We start from the raw sequence: 18,122 nt of genomic DNA, 5'->3' as shown, positions 1-18,122 counted from the left end.
CACTGAGTTTGAAGTTAGGCCTTGAAATACATCTACAGGTGCACCTCCAATTGACTCAAATGATGTCAATTAGCCTATCAGAAGCTTCTAAAGCCATGACATCATTTTCTGGAATTTCCCAAGCTGTTTAAAGGCACTGTCAACTTAGTGTATGTAAACTTCAGACTCACTGGAATTGTGATAGATTATTTCACTGTCTGTAAACAATTGTTGGAAAAATGACTTGTGTCGTGCACAAAGTAGATGTCCAAACTGACTTGCCAAAACTATAGTTTGTTAACAAGAAACTTGTGGAGTGGTTGAAAAACAAGTTTTAATGACTCCAAACTAAGTGTATGTAAACTTCCGACTTCAACTGTATCTCTGTCACCACCACCAGTCTCCTCTCCATCTGTCACTGCATTTTAAAATGTGTTCACATCGCCATCCAATAGGCCAGTTCCGCCTTTGTGTTAATTTAGTAGTTTGCATAATAAGCCGGGTGCCATTAGCACTGCATGATTGCACTAATGTCATAAAGTGGTGTAATGGGGGGGCGAGCTAATTTGCTCACTGGTTTAGGATGCGTTGATTAGGATACTTAACCTTTTTAGGAATAAAACCGGAAATGATACAGAGTTGCTCATTTAAAGCATCTTGCTTCACTCTACTTGGCATTTGCCGATGGAGAGAGAGCGGCGGCCAGTCGGCCTCCTGGAAGCATGAAACTGGATTCGTCAACTCTGCCATGTAATCATTGCTGAGCAGATTTCTTGTGTGATTGTAAGAGGAAATGTGTGTGCGTGTTTGATCACATCCCCTCAGCTCTCCTTAGGAACCTCCATACCCCTGGAATCAGATCAGGCATTTTGATGTTCTGTTGTTGACTTTCATGGGTTTCATTTTACGCATAACAGTTTTCCTGTTGACTGTAGATATTTTTTATTCAATTACCCAAACAGGTGCAGTTGGCTTGACAGCTTTTGTTTGCGCTTTGCTCTTTCTCGTTCTTTGCCATGCCCTCAATAAAATGCAATCCAATCTATGATTGCTGAGGTTGTTGGTGCATGTAGCCATTTTTCTATTTCAAACCTCTAGCTGAAGGAGATTGTGATGAGCTTTGTGTTCGCACCAGTGTGTTGCCCCATATCTTGTCAATACCTCGAGATCAGGACTCGCCAAACTCCGTTCCTGGAGAGCCACCATCCTGTAAGTTTTCGCTTCAACCCTAGTCTAGCACACCTGATTCTAATAATTAGCTGGTTGATAAGCTGAACGAGGTTAGTTACAACTGGGGTTGGAGCGAAAACCCACAGCTCTCCAGGAACAGGGTTGGAGGGCCATGCTCTAGACTCAACTAGAACAGTTCTTTCCAACTCCAGTCTTCCAGTACCTCCATCTTTTTGTTGTGGTCCCGGACAAGCACACCTGATTCTACTTGTCAATTAATCACTAAGCCCTTGACAATTTAAATCAGGTGTTTTTGTCTGGGGCTGCAACAAAAATGTGTGCTGTTGGGGGGTACGTGAGGACTGGAGTTAGGAAACACTGAACTAGAGCACTCAGACTTTATCCCCCTCCACTGCCTCTGTATCTTTCACCCAGATACCCCCACCTCAGTGTCTGTGGACTCTTCCATCCTCTGTGTGTCTATGCGATGGGTGATACCATGGGTATCATAGGGGTTGTCCCATCCTTAACATACTGTACGTCCATCCCAAGTCCCCTTTGTCATCACAAACTTCTAATTGGTCTCCACCACCACCACTGTTACCAAACAGATATCCTGTCGGAGACGGTGAGTAAGTGATTCACTGTCCACCCTCGTCCACCCTTTTAAAAGTAGGTTTGTCTGAGTGTAAAAGCTGATGTTCGCAGGTATGTAATTCAAGGAACGCTTTGTATCCTCCACTTCATCCCTCCATCTGGTTGGTGTGATGGAGGGATCAGACAGTAATCAGACAGAGGTGTGACAGACTGCTAGCTACATAACAGTTGGTCTCCCTCTTCACCACCACATTCCACATCTCTCTCGCCAGTCTCCTCTACCATCACCCATGTAAATATGTAGACTGGAGCAAGAGAGCCTGGGTCCTATCATATTTGCTTAGCAGCTTCTTAAAAAACTCAGATACACTGCAATGTCCTGTCTTTCACGCCTCTCTTTCTTGAGGATATTCTAATTAAACAAAGTTCAAAGCAGTAGGATTATCTGGTGTGGCACTGTGGGGATTTGAATGAGGACCGGTGTGTGTGTGTCCTATTGTGGCATTGAAAAAGTACTGTTCAAGAATCTGCAAGACCAAAGAGAAGGAGCGAGATAAGGACACCACTCCCCCTGAATGGCTTGATCAGTGGTGTATGTCCTTGCCTCTAGTCCTGTACTGTAGATGCAGTCAAAGAGCTTTCTCAAAGTTTCTCAGAATAAGAACATTAATATGCATCCACAGTATCTTGATAAAATGGTGAAGGACTGTGTTTGTACTGCAAGCTTATGTGGTCTTCCTGAGGCCAAGGATAGTGCAGTGTATTTCTTAATGCAAACTAAGTCTCGTATCTCACCTGCAAATGCCCGAGGAACTAATTCAGGATTAGTGCTAAAACTTCCTCTATCAGTGAAACAACTCGCCTCTCCACTGCCTGTGAATGTAGCAGCACATTGTGCTATTTGAAGATAGAGCCATGTCTAACTGGAGGCTGGCACATTTGCATTGAAGCAGAGCTCCTTTAGGACATAGCATCACAATATATCAGAGTCTGACTTTTTTTGTCATTCAGTTTTGTCAATAGAGGAGAGAATTGGTTTGAAAGTGTCTACGTGCACTAGAATATAATGCGGCTGTTTTTGTAAGTAGGGGTTGAGGTAAGTTTGGAGTTTGATTCTGTGTTGTTCCCCAGATACTCTATTAAAGGTGTAATGTTGCAGAAATCGCTCCGTCATTTCCTGGTTGCAAAAATTCGAATAGTTTGCTTAATTTCAGTTCGTGACAAAACAAGCAGTCGTTGTGTAGAGAATTATTGTACCATCTAAACTGCTGTGAAATATATTTTCCATAACCAAAAATATAGTATTTTCAGCTGTTTGAAGCTGGTGTAGTAAACCGAAAGTAAAAGACGCAAAAAACTAAACATAACTGGAAGCATAGAAATATGCACATAGAACAGATCTACTACCGCTTCTTAGACTTGCTTTCAATGAGAATGACAGATCTATAACACATTTTTATGTGAATTTGCTGGGGTCACCCAAAAAGTTGAATATTGCAGCTTTAAATATTTAACCAATAGCTACCTGGACTATCTGCATTGACCCTTTTTGCACTAACATTTTTGACTTATCACATACTCTTTGTGAATTTGGTCGGGTTGCATATTGCAGCTTTAACCCAACAAAGTTTTGATTTTAACTGTAAGAAATGCAGTTGAATCTGCAGCTCTGAGTAATCTGGATGCAGCTGTTTGTCTGCTATAAAATGGCTGTCTGGTTTGGTTTTTAATCCATGTAAAAAGCCAATTCCAGTCGGAGTGAAACTTTACCATCAATTTACAGCATTCAATATGTGTACTGCCTCTGCTTTGTTTGTTGAATGTTTGCTTCTTACTAGTAAATAGTTGTTAACTTAAAGATGTTAAGTAAACTTGTTAAAGTTTCTTTGCTCTATTTTCCACAGGTATATGATGCTGATAAATGGGAAGAATGAGGTGCACATGATCGACAGAGACAACTCGGTGTTCCACATAGCCAACCTAGAATTCCCCTTTCGGAAAGACCTCCGCGTTCACTTAGCCAACACACTACTTGACGGGGTAAGTCCTTCACTCTGTCTGTGTGTGTCCTTTCTTTTCTTCCCCCCCCCTCAGGTAATGGGGCTGCAGGTAGCCTAGTGGTTAGAGCATTGGCCAAGTAACCAAGAGGTTGCTAGATCAAATCCCCGAGCTGACGAGGTAAAAATCTGTCGTTCTTCCCCTGAACAAGGCAGTTAACCCACTGTTCCTAGGCCATCATTGTAAATAAGAATTTGTTCTTAACTGACTTGCCTAGTTAAATAAAATAAAAAGTCTCAGAATGGTGATTCGTACTGTCTTTATTCTTTCCGCCCTTTGTCCCCTGCCTGACCCCGTACCCCTACTCATATCGCCCTGCTGCTCCACCTACACATGACTGACAGCAAAAAGTAGCTGTTGTCAGCCTCCTTCCACACCAGGAGAACCCTGTGGCTCCTATCAACACCTAGGCCTAGAGGAGAACAGCGAGAGCAGTGAGCCTTTCACCCAGTCCGCCACCACATCCAGTTTTACAAGACAGGAGGGGAATCACTGTTCGTAAATCATACCAGAAATACCATAGATACATCCGCCTTTATCCTGCTCTGTATTGCACTGTACAGCGTAGATACCTTCCCCCCAGGAGGCTGTTTGTTAGTGGCTGTCATGTCTTCACCGTGTAATAACAGACCAATCCAGGCTACTGGTGTTTTTGTACTAGAGAAGGTGTTCATTCCAAATATAGTGATATTCCCTGTTGGCCCTGGTCAAAGGTAGTGCACTATACAGGGAATAGGGTGCCGTTTGGGACTTAGCCAGGTCCCAGCACTCCCCAAGCAGCAGGTGCACAAGACACCAGTCATTATCACCCTCCCTAATCGAAACCGGGGAGAGAAGAGGCTGGTTGCCATTATGCGTCATGTCGGTGTACAATGCCTGGTCTTCTGTACAGGAGCCCAATTATGTGGGGTGGGGGGTGTTGTTAGAGAGGTGAGTTTGCTTAGGCATCACTTTTCTCTAAGACGGACGTGTCTTTCATGCTCTGAGCAATATTATTCTCAAGCATTTTCGGTAATTCAGTGACTGATTGAGATGGTGGGTTGTCTCTTTGTTTGGGCCTTTTGTGCAGGGAACACATTAGCAGGCTTTTGAAGCAGCTCCAATCTGCAGATGTGACAGTCTGTCTAGCCTGTCAAGGCTTCTTGGTGTCCTTTTTGTTATTGTGTTGTTTTTGATGACAGGTGCTAACAGAGTCCATGTCCATAAAGAACCTGTGGCTGAACGATGACTCAGCTATGCTCAGTTTCATCCATAGATTCTTCATAGAATCTTACTACTTACATAATCTGCCTCTACCACAAGGCTTCTCTTGTGTGTTTGGAATTCATGTCAGTGTTTTCAGTGAACTCTACCCAGAGACCTAAAATGTATTTTCATGTTTGCAGATATATTGCCTGTGGAGCTGTTGCTGCAGACATTCAATCACAAGCTTTTCTGTGGTAGTGGCTCTGCTGCTAGTCACTTTATCTTATTCGTACACCCCCACACACAATACATAACAGTTACTGCCTCAGTGTGCTGGACTGCTGCATGTACAGAGGTCAACTCACAGAGATACAACTATATTCATCCCCCAGAGCAATTCACTCAAGTGTTTGTTGTCTTTTATTTGTCTGCGTTTGTACATTCACATTGGAGTAAATATTTTGAGTAAGATCCCTTCAAAGGACATAAACTGGAGTGAAATTGTACCATATTAGCTGTAAAGCAGTAGTTCCCTTGATGTTCCTACAGGTAATGTGTCAGAATGGTGATGCGTACTGTATGATGCTTAGCCTACGATATGATACCCATTGGGATACTATTCATATATTCCGCTCTCTCACCGTTTCTCTCACGCGCACTCTCTCGCACAAGAACGAACGTGCGCTCGATCTCGTGCGCTCGATCTCGTGCGCTCGATCTCGTTCGCTCGATCTCGTTCGCTCGATCTCGTTCGCTCTCTCTCGTTCGCTCTCTCTCGTTCGCTCGTTCTCGCTCTCTCTCGCTCGTTCTCGCGCTCTCTCGCTCGTTCTCGCGTTCGTTATCGCTCGCTTGTTATCGTTCTCTCTCATTCTCTCTTGCTTCTCACCAGCTCTGAAGTACCTGATTCTCAACTCCACAATGATGAATGTGTAAATATATTGCTCTCTCTCGCACTTTCTCTCTCGTATACACACTACCTTTCAAAAGTTTGGGGTCACTTAGAAATGTCCTTGTTTTTGAAAGAAAAGCATATTTTTTTTCCATTAAAATAACATCAAATTGATCCGAAATACAGTGTAGACATTGTTAATGTTGTAAATGACTACTGTAGCTGGAAACGGCAGATTTTTATTTTTTAAATGGAATATCTACATAGGTGTACATTATCAGCAACCATCACTCCTGTGTTCCAATGGCATGTTGTGTTAGCTAATCCAAGTTTATCAATTTTAAAAGGCTCACAAGTCCTCAACTGGCAGCCACCTCGTTGCATAACGTGGCTGTGAAACCCAGTCATGTGTCAGTTGGGCTTTTCACCAGCTCTGAAGTACTTGATTCTCAACTCCACAATGTTGAATGATGAATGTGTAAATCTATTTCTGCTGCCGTTCCCCATTCCTCTCCCTGGTACTCATCTCTGATGTGTGCCGCAGTCTGCCGTACGTACACCACAGGAGACACAGCCAGCCCCTTTTTTAAGAGCGCTCAGTTTAACCCCCCCCATCGTTGGACGGGCACTTTCCAGCATGCTCAGCTCCTCTCACTCCCTGTCTGATTGGACCACAAATTTTGAATTATTTATCTTAGAATGTGTCTCCCATATACTGTTTTAGCATTATGCCCCCATCTCTCTTTCTCGGCCTCTGTCTCTGTGTCTTTCTCTCTCTCGGTTTCTGTCTGTCCTCATCACCCCCCTGTCTCTTGTTTCCACAGGAGATGATTATCGACAAGGTAAACGGCCAGCCCGTCCCGCGCTACCTGATCTATGACATCATCAAATTCAACGTGAGTAGTGCCATGCCCGTTCAGCAGAGATCTTGTTGCCCATGAATCTCCACTACATCCCTGAAGAGGTGCCAGACATATCAGGTTGCAGTCAGTACGCCCAGGGTCAGTCAGTCCCCCATAACCACCAGCAGCCACTCTGCCCCCTGTTTTGACCTCGCTCTGGTCCCCTCTCTAGTCCACAGTGTCAGTGCCTGGTGATCCTGGTTAAGGACAGAATATAAATAGATCATCAGACCAGGGCTGGGCATGCGAGAGAAGCCCTGAGATAAAAACTGTCTAGAGTATTTCACTATCAACATTGTCAGTCCTGCCACTGTTCATGGTGGCAGACAGCAGCCTGTCTGTATGTCAGACTGATTAGTTCTGCCTGAGAGGAGAGAGCAGGAGAGGAGAGCAGCTCAGACTGCCTTCCCCCCCAGACCTCGGCTCGCTGGTCAGCCAGCAGAGCTCAGTAAACCCTGATCATGAAGATCCTGGACACTGTCTGAGACCATCACAAGTGCTACGGTCTGAGGACTGAGCAGCCATTCTGAAATTGCTAAACAAGTTTGCTAAACTATTTTGTATATATCTCCATCACAGCAGTTTGATTAGCCTCTTTGACCGCAAGCCTGTTTTATATTTCGGCGGGCCTGTGACTTTCTGAATGCTTAACTGCATCCGCAAACTACATATTTGTTTTTCTATCTCGCAAGTTCCGTTGTATGCACCAACTTCTGAATACACCCAGCTTAGGATCATTGAGCTTGAAACTGAAACTAATTATTATCAGTTTACCGCTAATTAGTTGCGGGGGGGCGATAATTGCCACAGATCAATTTTCGGAGAATATTTGGTATAGAAGTGTAAGACTTCCTCCTAAATGGCATCCTGTACCCTACAAAGTGCACTACATTTGACCAGTGTCCTATGGGTAGTGCAATATATAGGGTAATATTCAGAACGCACCTTGATTATGTATTCTCTGGCTTCATCCTCAGAACTCATTTTCACTGAGCTGTGAGATTGCTGCTGTTTTTTTCTCATGAGAAATGTTCTGTATGCTATTTTAAGAGCCTGAGTAAAACAAGGTGGTGGCAGATAGTGTTCCTACAACAGAAGGTTGGTGGCACATTAATTGGGCAGGATGGGCTTGTGGTAATGGCTGGAGCGAAATAGTTGGAATGGTATCAAATACATCAATCGCATGGTTTCCATGTGTTGGATGCCATTACAATTGCTCCGTTCCAACCATTATTGTGAGCCGTCCTTCACTCAGCAGCCTCCACTGGTTCCTACTGATGTCTAATGAACTTATAGCTAGTGCTGATGCCTAGGGCTGGGCAACATGGCATATATTACACACATACACACTACCGTTCAAACGTTTGGGGTCACTTAGAAATGTTCTTGTTTTTGCAAGAAAAGCAACACACAAAAAAAACCATTAAAAAAAGAAGAAAAAAAAGAAGTAATGATCAGAAATAGTGTAGACATTGTTAATGTTGTAAATGACTATTGTAGCTGGAAACGGCCAATTTTTTATGGAATATCTCCATTTATCAGCAACCATCACTCCTGTGTTCCAATGGCACGTTGTGTTAGCTAATCCAAGTTTATCATTTTAAAAGGCTCACAAGTCCTTAACTGGCAGCTTCATTAAATAGTACCCGTTAAACACCAGTCTCAACGACAACAGTGAAGAGGCGACTCTGGGATGCTGGTCTTCTAGGCAGAGTTCCTCTGTCCAGTGTCTGTGTTCTTTTGCCCATCTTAATCTTTTCTTTTTATTGGCCAGTCTGAGATGTGGCTTTTTCTTTGCAACTCTGCCTAGAAGGCCAGCATCCCGGAGTCACCTCTTCACTGTTGATTTTGAGATTGGTGTTTTGCGGGTACTATTTAATGAAGCTGCCAGTTGAGGACTCGTGAGGCGTCTGTTTCTCCTCTTTCTATTCTGGTTAGAGCCAGTTTGCGCTGTTCTGTGAAGTGAGTAGTATACTGCATTGTACAAGATCTTCAGTTTCTTGACAATTTCTCGCATGGAATAGCCTTCATTTCTCAGAACAAGAATAGACTGAGTTTCAAAAGAAAGTTCTTTGTTTCTGGACATTTTGAGCCTGTAATCGAAACCACAAATGCTGATGCTCCAGATACTCAACTAGTCTAAAGAAGGCCAGTTTTATTGCCGCTTTAATCAGGACAACAGTTTTCAGATGTAATTGCAAATGGGTTTTCTAATGATCAATTAGCCTTTAAAAAAATGATAAACATGGATTAGCTAACACAACGTGCCATTGGAACACAGGAGTGTTAGTTGCTGATAATGGGCCTCTGTACGCCTATGTACATATTCCATAGAAAATCAGCCTGTTCCAACTACAATACTCATTAACATTGTCTACACTATTTCTGATCAATATGACCCCAAATTTTCAAACGGTTGTTTGTGTGTGTCACAATATTGTTTTGACAGGATGACAGTATTTTATGTTTTTGAGTAATACAAATTCTAAATTTGCTTTGAGTTGTGTATGACCCTAGGGTGGCAACACATTCTAAGTGTTTTCAGTGGGGCTTTCTCCATTTTGATTGTTTTATACTGTTCAGTCACAATTCATCCAAAAGTTGATCTCATTTGATATAATTTCCATGTAGGACTGCACGATATGGGCAAAAAGTCTAGGCCTTATTTTTAACCAAATATTTCATTTTGACTTGCGATTTAGATCAAAACACTAGGGTTAACTGTTGGAATCGTTGAAATATAATTTTTTTTTTAGTTGGAACTATATTTTATAGTTGGAATGTAAAAGTGGGCCCTTTTGAATACAGTGTTTGACATGGCAACGAATAAAAATGCCATGGAGGTGTTCATAGAATTAGGAATTAGAATACTAATAGGATCACTATGGCGGTGTTATTGTGACAGGGTAGGAACCAAAGTGTTGGTCAGTGTTTCCCAGGGGAATGGGACCCTATAATCTTTGGCTAACATATTCATGCTTCGCCTATTCCTCTGTGATTTTAGAACGTACTGTTGCACAAACAGCATGCTAATTTAGGCCTACACCAGCACTAGTATCAGGCTGTATTAGCTGTATGTTTGCTCTAACTCAGTACATTTATTATAGCCAGCCTACTTGCGATTAGCATTAGCAGCTAACATTATTTATTTTAGCCACAACTTGCTATGAAAAGACACTAGCTCTTTGCAGACATGTCTATACACAAACTAATTGTGTAATTATAGAACGCTTGTGGATTTATATTAAGAAGCAAAGTGGAAAGTAATATTGTTGTTGTCAACATTGTTGCATCTGCTGCATTGACCATGCAGACTGAAGCGGGAACCGTCGGCAAATTATCTTGTGCAACACCAACTGCACTCCTTGAATGACGGGGTGGGTTTGGTGAGTGAGTGAGAGGGAGGGAGGGAGACAACTGAACTATCGGAGTAAACTATAAAAACAAAGTGGTGTATCACATTTAACAAACCAAACATTGAAATACTGTTTTATTGAAAGGTAAAGTAAAAACCCGAAATGGACCGCGCATCAATACCGGTACAGTTGAAGTTGGAAGTTTACATACACCTTAGCCAAATACATTTAAATGTAGGTTTTCACAATTCCTGACATTTAATCCTAGTAAAAATTCCCTGTCTTAGGTCAGTTAGGATCACAACTTTTTATTTTAGGAATGTGAAATGGCAGAATAATAGTAGAGTGATTTATTTCAGCTTTCATTTCTTTCACCACATTCCCAGTGGGTCAGAAGTTTACATACACTCAATTAGTATTTGGTAGCATTGCCTTTAAATTGTTTAACTTGGGTCAAACATTTCAGGTAGCCAGCCTTCCACAAGCTTCCCACAATAAGTTGTGGGAATTTTGGCCCATTCCTCCTGACAGAGCTGGTGTAACTGAGTCAGGTTTGTAGGCTTTCTCAGTTCTGCCCACAAATTCTCTATAGGATTGAGGTCAGGGCTTTGTGATGGCCACTCCAATACCTTGCCTTTGTTGTTCTTCAGCCATTTTGCCACAACTTTGGAAGTATGCTTGGGGTCAATGTCCATTTGGAAGACCCATTTGCGACCAAGCTTTAACTTCCTGACTGATGTCTTGATGTTGCTTCAATATATCCACATAATTGTCCTCCCTCATGATGCCATCTATTTTGTGAAGTGCACCAGTCCCTCCTGCAGCAAAGCACCCCCACAACATGATGCTGCCACCCCCGTGCTTCATGGTTGGGATGGTGTTCTTCGGCTTGCAAGCCTCCCCCTTTTTTCCTCCAAAAATAACGATGGTCATTATGGCCATACAGTTAGAAAAATTCTCCAAAAAGTACGATCTTTGTCCCCATGTGCAGTTGCAAACCATGGTCTGGCTTTATTATGGAGGTTTTGGAGCAGTGGCTTCTTCCTTGCCGAGCGGCCTTTCAGGTTATGTCGATATAGGACTTGTTTTACTGTGGATATAGATACTTTTGTTCCTGTTTCCTCTAGCATCTTCACAAGGTCCTTTGCTGTTGTTCTGGGATTGATTTTGCACTTTTCACACCAAAGTAAGTTCATCTCTAGGAGACAGAACGCATCTCCTTCCTGTGCGGAATGACGGCTGCGTGGTCCCATGGTGTTTATACTTGCATACTATTGCTTGTACATATGAACGTGGTACCTTCAGGCATTTGGAATCCCTCCCAAGGATGAACCAGACTTGTGGAGGCTTACAATTTCTTTTTCTGAGGTCTTGGCTGATTTATTTTGATTTTCCCATGATGTCAAGCAAAGAGGCACTGAGTGTGAAGGTAGGTCTTGAAATACATCCACAGGCACACCTCCAATTGACTCAAATTGTGTCAATTAGCCTATCAGAAGCTTCTAAAGCCATGACATCATTTTCTGGAATTTTCCAACCTGTTTAAAGGCACAGTCAACTTAGTGTATGTAATCTTCTGACCCACTGGATTTGTGATACAGTGAAATAATCTGTCTGTAAACAATTGTTGGAAAAATTACTTGTCATGCACGAAGTAGATGTCCTAACCGACTTGCCAAAATTATAGTTTGTTAACCAGAAATTTGTGGAGTGGTTGAAAAACTAGTTTTAATGACTCCAACCTAAGTGTATGTAAACTTCCGACTTCAACTGTATAAAGTACAATACAGTATAACGCCAAGCCTTAATGATACCTATCGTCTATCTTCATGCTAGGCCTTTACCAGGCGAGCTTAGAGATGAACGATCCAGCAAGAATCAGGCAGTGGAGGTTAGCAGCGCTGCGTGGGTCCCCGAGCCGTCACTAAGTGCTGCAGTATTGATCCCCAGTACCCAGCCCATTATTGGCCTCCTCCATTATCCTAGTCAAGCCGCCCAGACCTGGCACCAGGCTCCACATTGAGAGGACCACCTAGTGGCCTGCCTGCCTGCTGCCATGCGGGGGGGAGTTACAGTCAATCACTAGTCGCTACTCACTTGTCTGCTTTGCTGCCAGAGTCATTGCTCCTTGTTGGTAAGCTCTTTATTGTAAAAGAAAATGTGTTCTCAATGTCTTATCTAACCTGATTTAAATAAAGGGGAAAATATAAGTAAAAAGACAAGCGATTCTATTCATATGGATGTTTCCCTTTGACCTTATGTGGTGGCTATAGATTGAGGTTACACAGATTTGGTTGAAGGTTTTGTGCAGTAGGGTTGAGTCGATTTGGTTACATTTACAATTTGTATTTCTATGGATTGATTTATAGCTCGTGCTTCATTACTCCATTACGGTTCATAACGTCAATAGTCATTCTACACAATACCACAATGCTGATCCATTGTGTATGACTGGTTGCCTCTTGAAAAATGTAATTTCTTGACCCTAACCACCACCCGGAGTCAAGGAAAGAATGTTTCTATTTTATGTTGTTGCCAGGGGTTTTATTTTTTTATTTTTTTAAAGTTTTCCTGGAAAGGTCCTGTCTGTCAACCCCAGAGTTAAACCCTGCCACTCACTGTCAGCCACCAACTGGGGAGGAATCCAAGAGATGTGTCATGATAAAGATGAAATGTCACAGTAGATTCATCTCCATATTTAATATTTTTCATTTCCTGACAGCTCATCACTGTTTATGCTTAATTGATTTTTTAATGGAAGACATTAAATTGAAGTTAAACAGCCAATGGCCAAGTGACTTATGCAGTTAACATTATGCACAGATGTACACCTATTGAGGTCAGGTGTGCCATTAGGTGTGATAGAAAAAAAATTGATGTTCTCATTGTGAACGCTCAGAGTGATACCGTTGATATTAGCCCGGATGTCCTTATTACTGTGTCGTGCCTGCTGAGGTAACTGTTCTGCATGCGTGTTAAGCCTTGCCGTACCTCCTGTTACCTAGAGGCTTCTGTGCGTGTGTCTGGGTCTGTCTGTTCGTGCGTTTGTGTACTCCCCTGCAGTCACCTTGGAGCGTTAGAGCCTTACTTCCAGACTGGCTCTGCTCTGCTGCACACCAGCCTAGGGCCACACTGCTATGGTGTAAGTTTTGACCATGGGGATTTCCAATGCAGGGAGTGTTGTCTTTGTTGTGATGTCATTGATCACTGCAGTCTCCCCATAGAGTTTGTGAATACTACAAGACACTGGTCTGAGTGGACTGTGCGATTGTGGAGGCAGTGGGGATGGCACAGTCCATCAGTCTAAGACATTTGCTACTGAAATTGTATATTGTTATATTATATAAGAACAATGGTGCAACAAAAATAAAAATATACTTTTTTATAAGAAAGGCGCTTTCTCCCACGTTGGATAGCGGTCACTGTCCGCAGTTCTGAAACATATCAGTGCACTGTTGAATTGGCACCTTTTCCTAGACCATGTTGCTTTGTACATAATAGCAAAGTTAACCAGCATATTGGTGTTGAGAACAATGCGGCGGAGGCAGCAGCGGAGTTAGGAGACGAGAAAACAGCCGTTGCCTTAATTGTCTAAGAAAAGTGAGGAGAGAGGAAACCCCAACTGAATTAGGTCAATCTAGTGATGCACCGATATGACATTTTTGGCAGATACCGATATCTGATATTTTCCTTGCCAAAAGAAAAACTCGATAACCGATATTTACAATTTTAGCGGCCTTCTAAGCATTCTAGAACAGTTAAATAGTTAACTCACACACATGGACGCAGCAGTCTAAGGCACTGCATCTGAGTGTAAGAGGCATCACTACAGTCCCTGGTTCGAATCCAGGCTGTATCACATCCGGCCATGATTGGGAGTCCCATAGTGCGGCGCACAATTGGCCCAGCATCGTCCGGGCCGTCATTGTAAATAAGAATTTGTTCTTAACTGACTTGCCTAGTTAAATAAAGGTGACCCACACACCACACTGACCCAAAAGTTATTTTGTTGGCATTTACGTATGTCCCCATTACCAGTAAAACACAATCAAAACCGATTTCTTTCACTTACTTGCTGTGCTATTTTGTTGTTCATTTGTTCAGTCGTTTCATTCTCAACCAGGATTTCTATGGAACGCCGTTTGGGTCTTTGCCTGTCAAAAAAGATACACGTCAAATAACACTTTGATGTGTCAAATAACACGACATAATCTGTTTCAGTAGCTATAGTTAGCTAGCTAATTATATAGCTAGGTGTCGTCTAAAATAACCCTAATTTATAAGACAGTTCTTATTTGATTAATGGTGGGCGGACCCATCTATGTGAGGCTAGCCACAATAAGGATTAGCCACAATAGTGGACTTTGCGGTTAGCCTTGTTGTTGTTAGACCAGCCTCTGGTATTTATAATGTATTTAGTTTTGTTTACCCTGTTCCAAATTGTCAGAAATTATATTTATAATAATAATAACCCTCCTTTTTCCTTGATCTCCTTATTGTTATTATTATTCTGATAATATGTAATACGCGACCATTGAATAATTAGCGTAAACAATAGGCCTAAAACGTTCTATTTCAGAAATTGCATTCACGAATGAATGCGACTGTTTTTGGTCTTTGCTGTAATAAAGGCTTTACAAAAAAACTTTACAACACCCTCTGGTACGCTTATAATTTATTTAGTGTTGTTCACATTGTTCCAAACGGTCAGAAAAATTGTATTGTAATTTTACAACACCTGTTTGGCACACATAATATGCTCGCATCGCTTGCTCCTGACCTTTTTCTTGATCTCCAGAATTTTTCACTATGACAGATCAAATTTATTCCACACATCTGATGTCCCCTTTTACCTCCAGCGCTACCAGTAAACATTCCCCCATCTCAAGGTTATTTGTCACGTCCTCTGCATCCATTTTGCTGTCACGTGTTACGGTGTTCAGAGTTTGTTATAACCAATTTACTGATGTGATTATGATGTGCCAAAGGTCAGGCCCTATTGGTCACATGCATACACGTGTCACCTAAAGAGAGCAAGAGTTGAGGGAATAGGGAATGTTTTTCCTAAACGAGGGATTTTGGTAACAACTTTTTAGTCAGAAATGGCTGTAGTTGTGTTGCAGCTTCAGCAACAGACAGCGCAATACACACTGATGTTCTGTGGTGGTCGCTGCAGCAGGGAGGACAGAGCGACAATGGGTTCTAGTCACACAGTCACTCGCTGTTATATTTTTACACAAAGCAGCAAGTCTGAGCCACCAGCACAATCAAATCAATTGCGGTCAGACTCCCTCTTGTCATCTGTGGGTTAATTATTTCATCAAACAGTTTGCTTAAAGCATCAGACAAGCTCAGTGCATATAGTTGAAATTTGATTAAAACACATAGGATGTGTCTATATATGGAAATATATTTTTTTAAATTTCACCCAATCAATTGGTCGAAAGAACAGATGACTCTGTCAACCAAGATTTATTTTTGTCGGGACAGCCCTAGTGAATATACAGCTGTAACTGTCCCTACTCCCCAGCGGCTCATTGGAAATCTAAAATGCTTTTACGACGTAGTTGCCTTTCTCTGACTGTTTTATAGTGCTTCAGAGCCCACAACAACTGTAAAACACTGGTGAGGTCCCATTGGGAACCTAATCATTACGCTGCTAGCGACAACAGGTCACGACTCACACCATTTTAATGCGTTTCATCCCAGATTAGCCAAGAGAGTAGCAAAGTTCAGACCGAGTCTGTTGTTGTTGTTGCCGCTTCTCTGAATTTTCACAAATGACCGTATTCCCGCTCTTCACTTTTTTGTTTTGAAGACATCTTAATTTGTGGTGGTGCACTTCCCTGGTGCATGTTATAGAGTTACACATGTTTACTCCATGTGTAACTCTGTTGTTGTATGTGTCGAACTGCTTTGCTTTATCTTGGCCAGGTCGCAATTGTAAATGAGTACGTGTTCTCAACTTGCCTACCTGGTTAAATAAAGGTGAAATAAATAAATAAAAATAGATTTTGTCGGTGTATGTATAGATTCCTTCCAAGTCCCTCGGTTGAATTGCTCGCTAAGAGCTTGTCTATAATGCACTTGATTGTGGCTTGTGTGATATAACTTTTATTCTCAACAGGCTTTCCCTTTTCCACACACAAAGCATATGTCCTTCATTGTATCCAGTCCTATCTAATGAATTCAGTGTACTGAGGCTATATGATACATTCTTTTGTGGGATTAATTAATTAATTTGTTTTTATTTATTAATTAATTAATTTGTTTTTTATGGTACAGGTCCCAAGACTCTTGTTATAATTAAAAAATATATATAATCTCTTTATTATTTTCCAATTCAAAAAGACAGATATGAACATTTACTGTAGTGTTGAATAGAATCACACATTTGGAGGCCCAAACAAAACTTAACTCATATATACACTGCTCAAAAAAATAAAGGGAACACTTAAACAACACAATGTAACTCCAAGTCAATCACACTTCTGTGAAATCAAACTGTCCACTTAGGAAGCAACACTGATTGACAATAAATTTACCATGCTGTTGTGCAAATGGAATAGACAAAAGGTGGAAATTATAGGCAATTAGCAAGACACCCCCAAAAAAGGAGTGATTCTGCAGGTGGTGACCACAGACCACTTCTCAGTTCCTATGCTTCCTGGCTGATGTTTTGGTCACTTTTGAATGCTGGCGGTGCTCTCACTCTAGTGGTAGCATGAGACGGAGTCTACAACCCACACAAGTGGCTCAGGTAGTGCAGCTCATCGAGGAGGGCACATCAATGCGACTGTGGCAAGAAGGTTTGCTGTGTCTGTCAGCGTAGTGTCCAGAGCATGGAGGCGCTACCAGGAGACAGGCCAGTACATCAGGAGACGTGGAGGAGGCCGTAGGAGGGCAACAACCCAGCAGCAGGACCGCTACCTCCGCCTTTGAGCAGGAGGAGCACTGCCAGAGCCCTGCAAAATGACCTCCAGCAGGCCCACAAATGTGCATGTGTCAGCATATGGTCTCACAAGGGCTCTGAGGATCTCATCTCGGTACCTAATGGCAGTCAGGCTACCTCTGGCGAGCACATGGAGGGCTGTGCGGCCCCACAAAGAAATGCCACCCCACACCATGACTGACCACCGCCAAACCGGTCATGCTGGAGGATGTTGCAGGCAGCAGAACGTTCTCCACGGCGTCTCCAGACTCTGTCACGTCTGTCACATGTGCTCATGTGCTCAGTGTGAACCTGCTTTCAATCTGTGAAGAGCACAGGGCGCCAGTGGCGAATTTGCCAATCTTGGTGTTCTCTGGCAAATGCCAGAGCCTTATACCACCCCCTTATACCACCCTCATGGAGTCTGTTTCTGACCGTTTGAGCAGACACATGCACATTTGTGGCCTGCTGGAGGTCATTTTGCAGGGCTCTGGCAGTGCTCCTCCTGCTCAAAGGCGGAGGTAGCGGTCCTGCTGCTGGGTTGTTGCCCTCCTACGGCCTCCTCCACGTCTCCTGATGTACTGGCCTGTCTCCTGGTAGCGCTCCAGCTCTGGACACTACGCTGACAGACACAGCAAACCTTCTTGCCACAGTTCGCATTGATGTGCCATCCTCGATGAGCTGGCACTACCTGAGCCACTTGTGTGGGTTGTAGACTCCGTCTCATGCTACCACTAGAGTGAGAGCACCGCCAGCATTCAAAAGTGACCAAAACATCAGCCAGGAAGCATAGGAACTGAGAAGTGGTCTGTGGTCACCAACTGCAGAATCACTCCTTTATTGGGGGTGTCTTGCTAATTGCCTATAATTTCCACCTTTGTCTATTCCATTTGCACAACAGCATGTGAAATTTATTGTCAATCAGTGTTGCTTTCCTAAGTGGACAGTTTGATTTCACAGAAGTGTGATTGACTTGGAGTTACATTGTGTTGTTTAAGTGTTCCCTTTATTTTTTTGAGCAGTATATATATATAAATATATATATACAGTACCAG

At 42.6% G+C, this 18,122-nt stretch overlaps 1 protein-coding gene across 1 annotated transcript in view; it reads left to right on the top strand.

Annotated features, from left to right (window-relative positions):
* The window catches only part of rngtt (RNA guanylyltransferase and 5'-phosphatase), a 148,124-nt gene that overhangs the window by 31,214 nt on the left and 98,788 nt on the right, over window positions 1-18,122 (top strand). The window contains 2 exon segments of the mRNA XM_023999893.2: window positions 3,651-3,786; window positions 6,703-6,774. Coding sequence (XP_023855661.1) covers window positions 3,651-3,786; window positions 6,703-6,774 — 208 coding nt within the window.

This window comes from Salvelinus sp. IW2-2015, linkage group LG14, assembly GCF_002910315.2.
Source record: "Salvelinus sp. IW2-2015 linkage group LG14, ASM291031v2, whole genome shotgun sequence".
Lineage (NCBI taxonomy): Eukaryota > Metazoa > Chordata > Actinopteri > Salmoniformes > Salmonidae > Salvelinus > Salvelinus sp. IW2-2015.
Note: the sequence above shows the minus strand (reverse complement) of the source record. Positions and strands in the feature narration are given on the sequence as shown.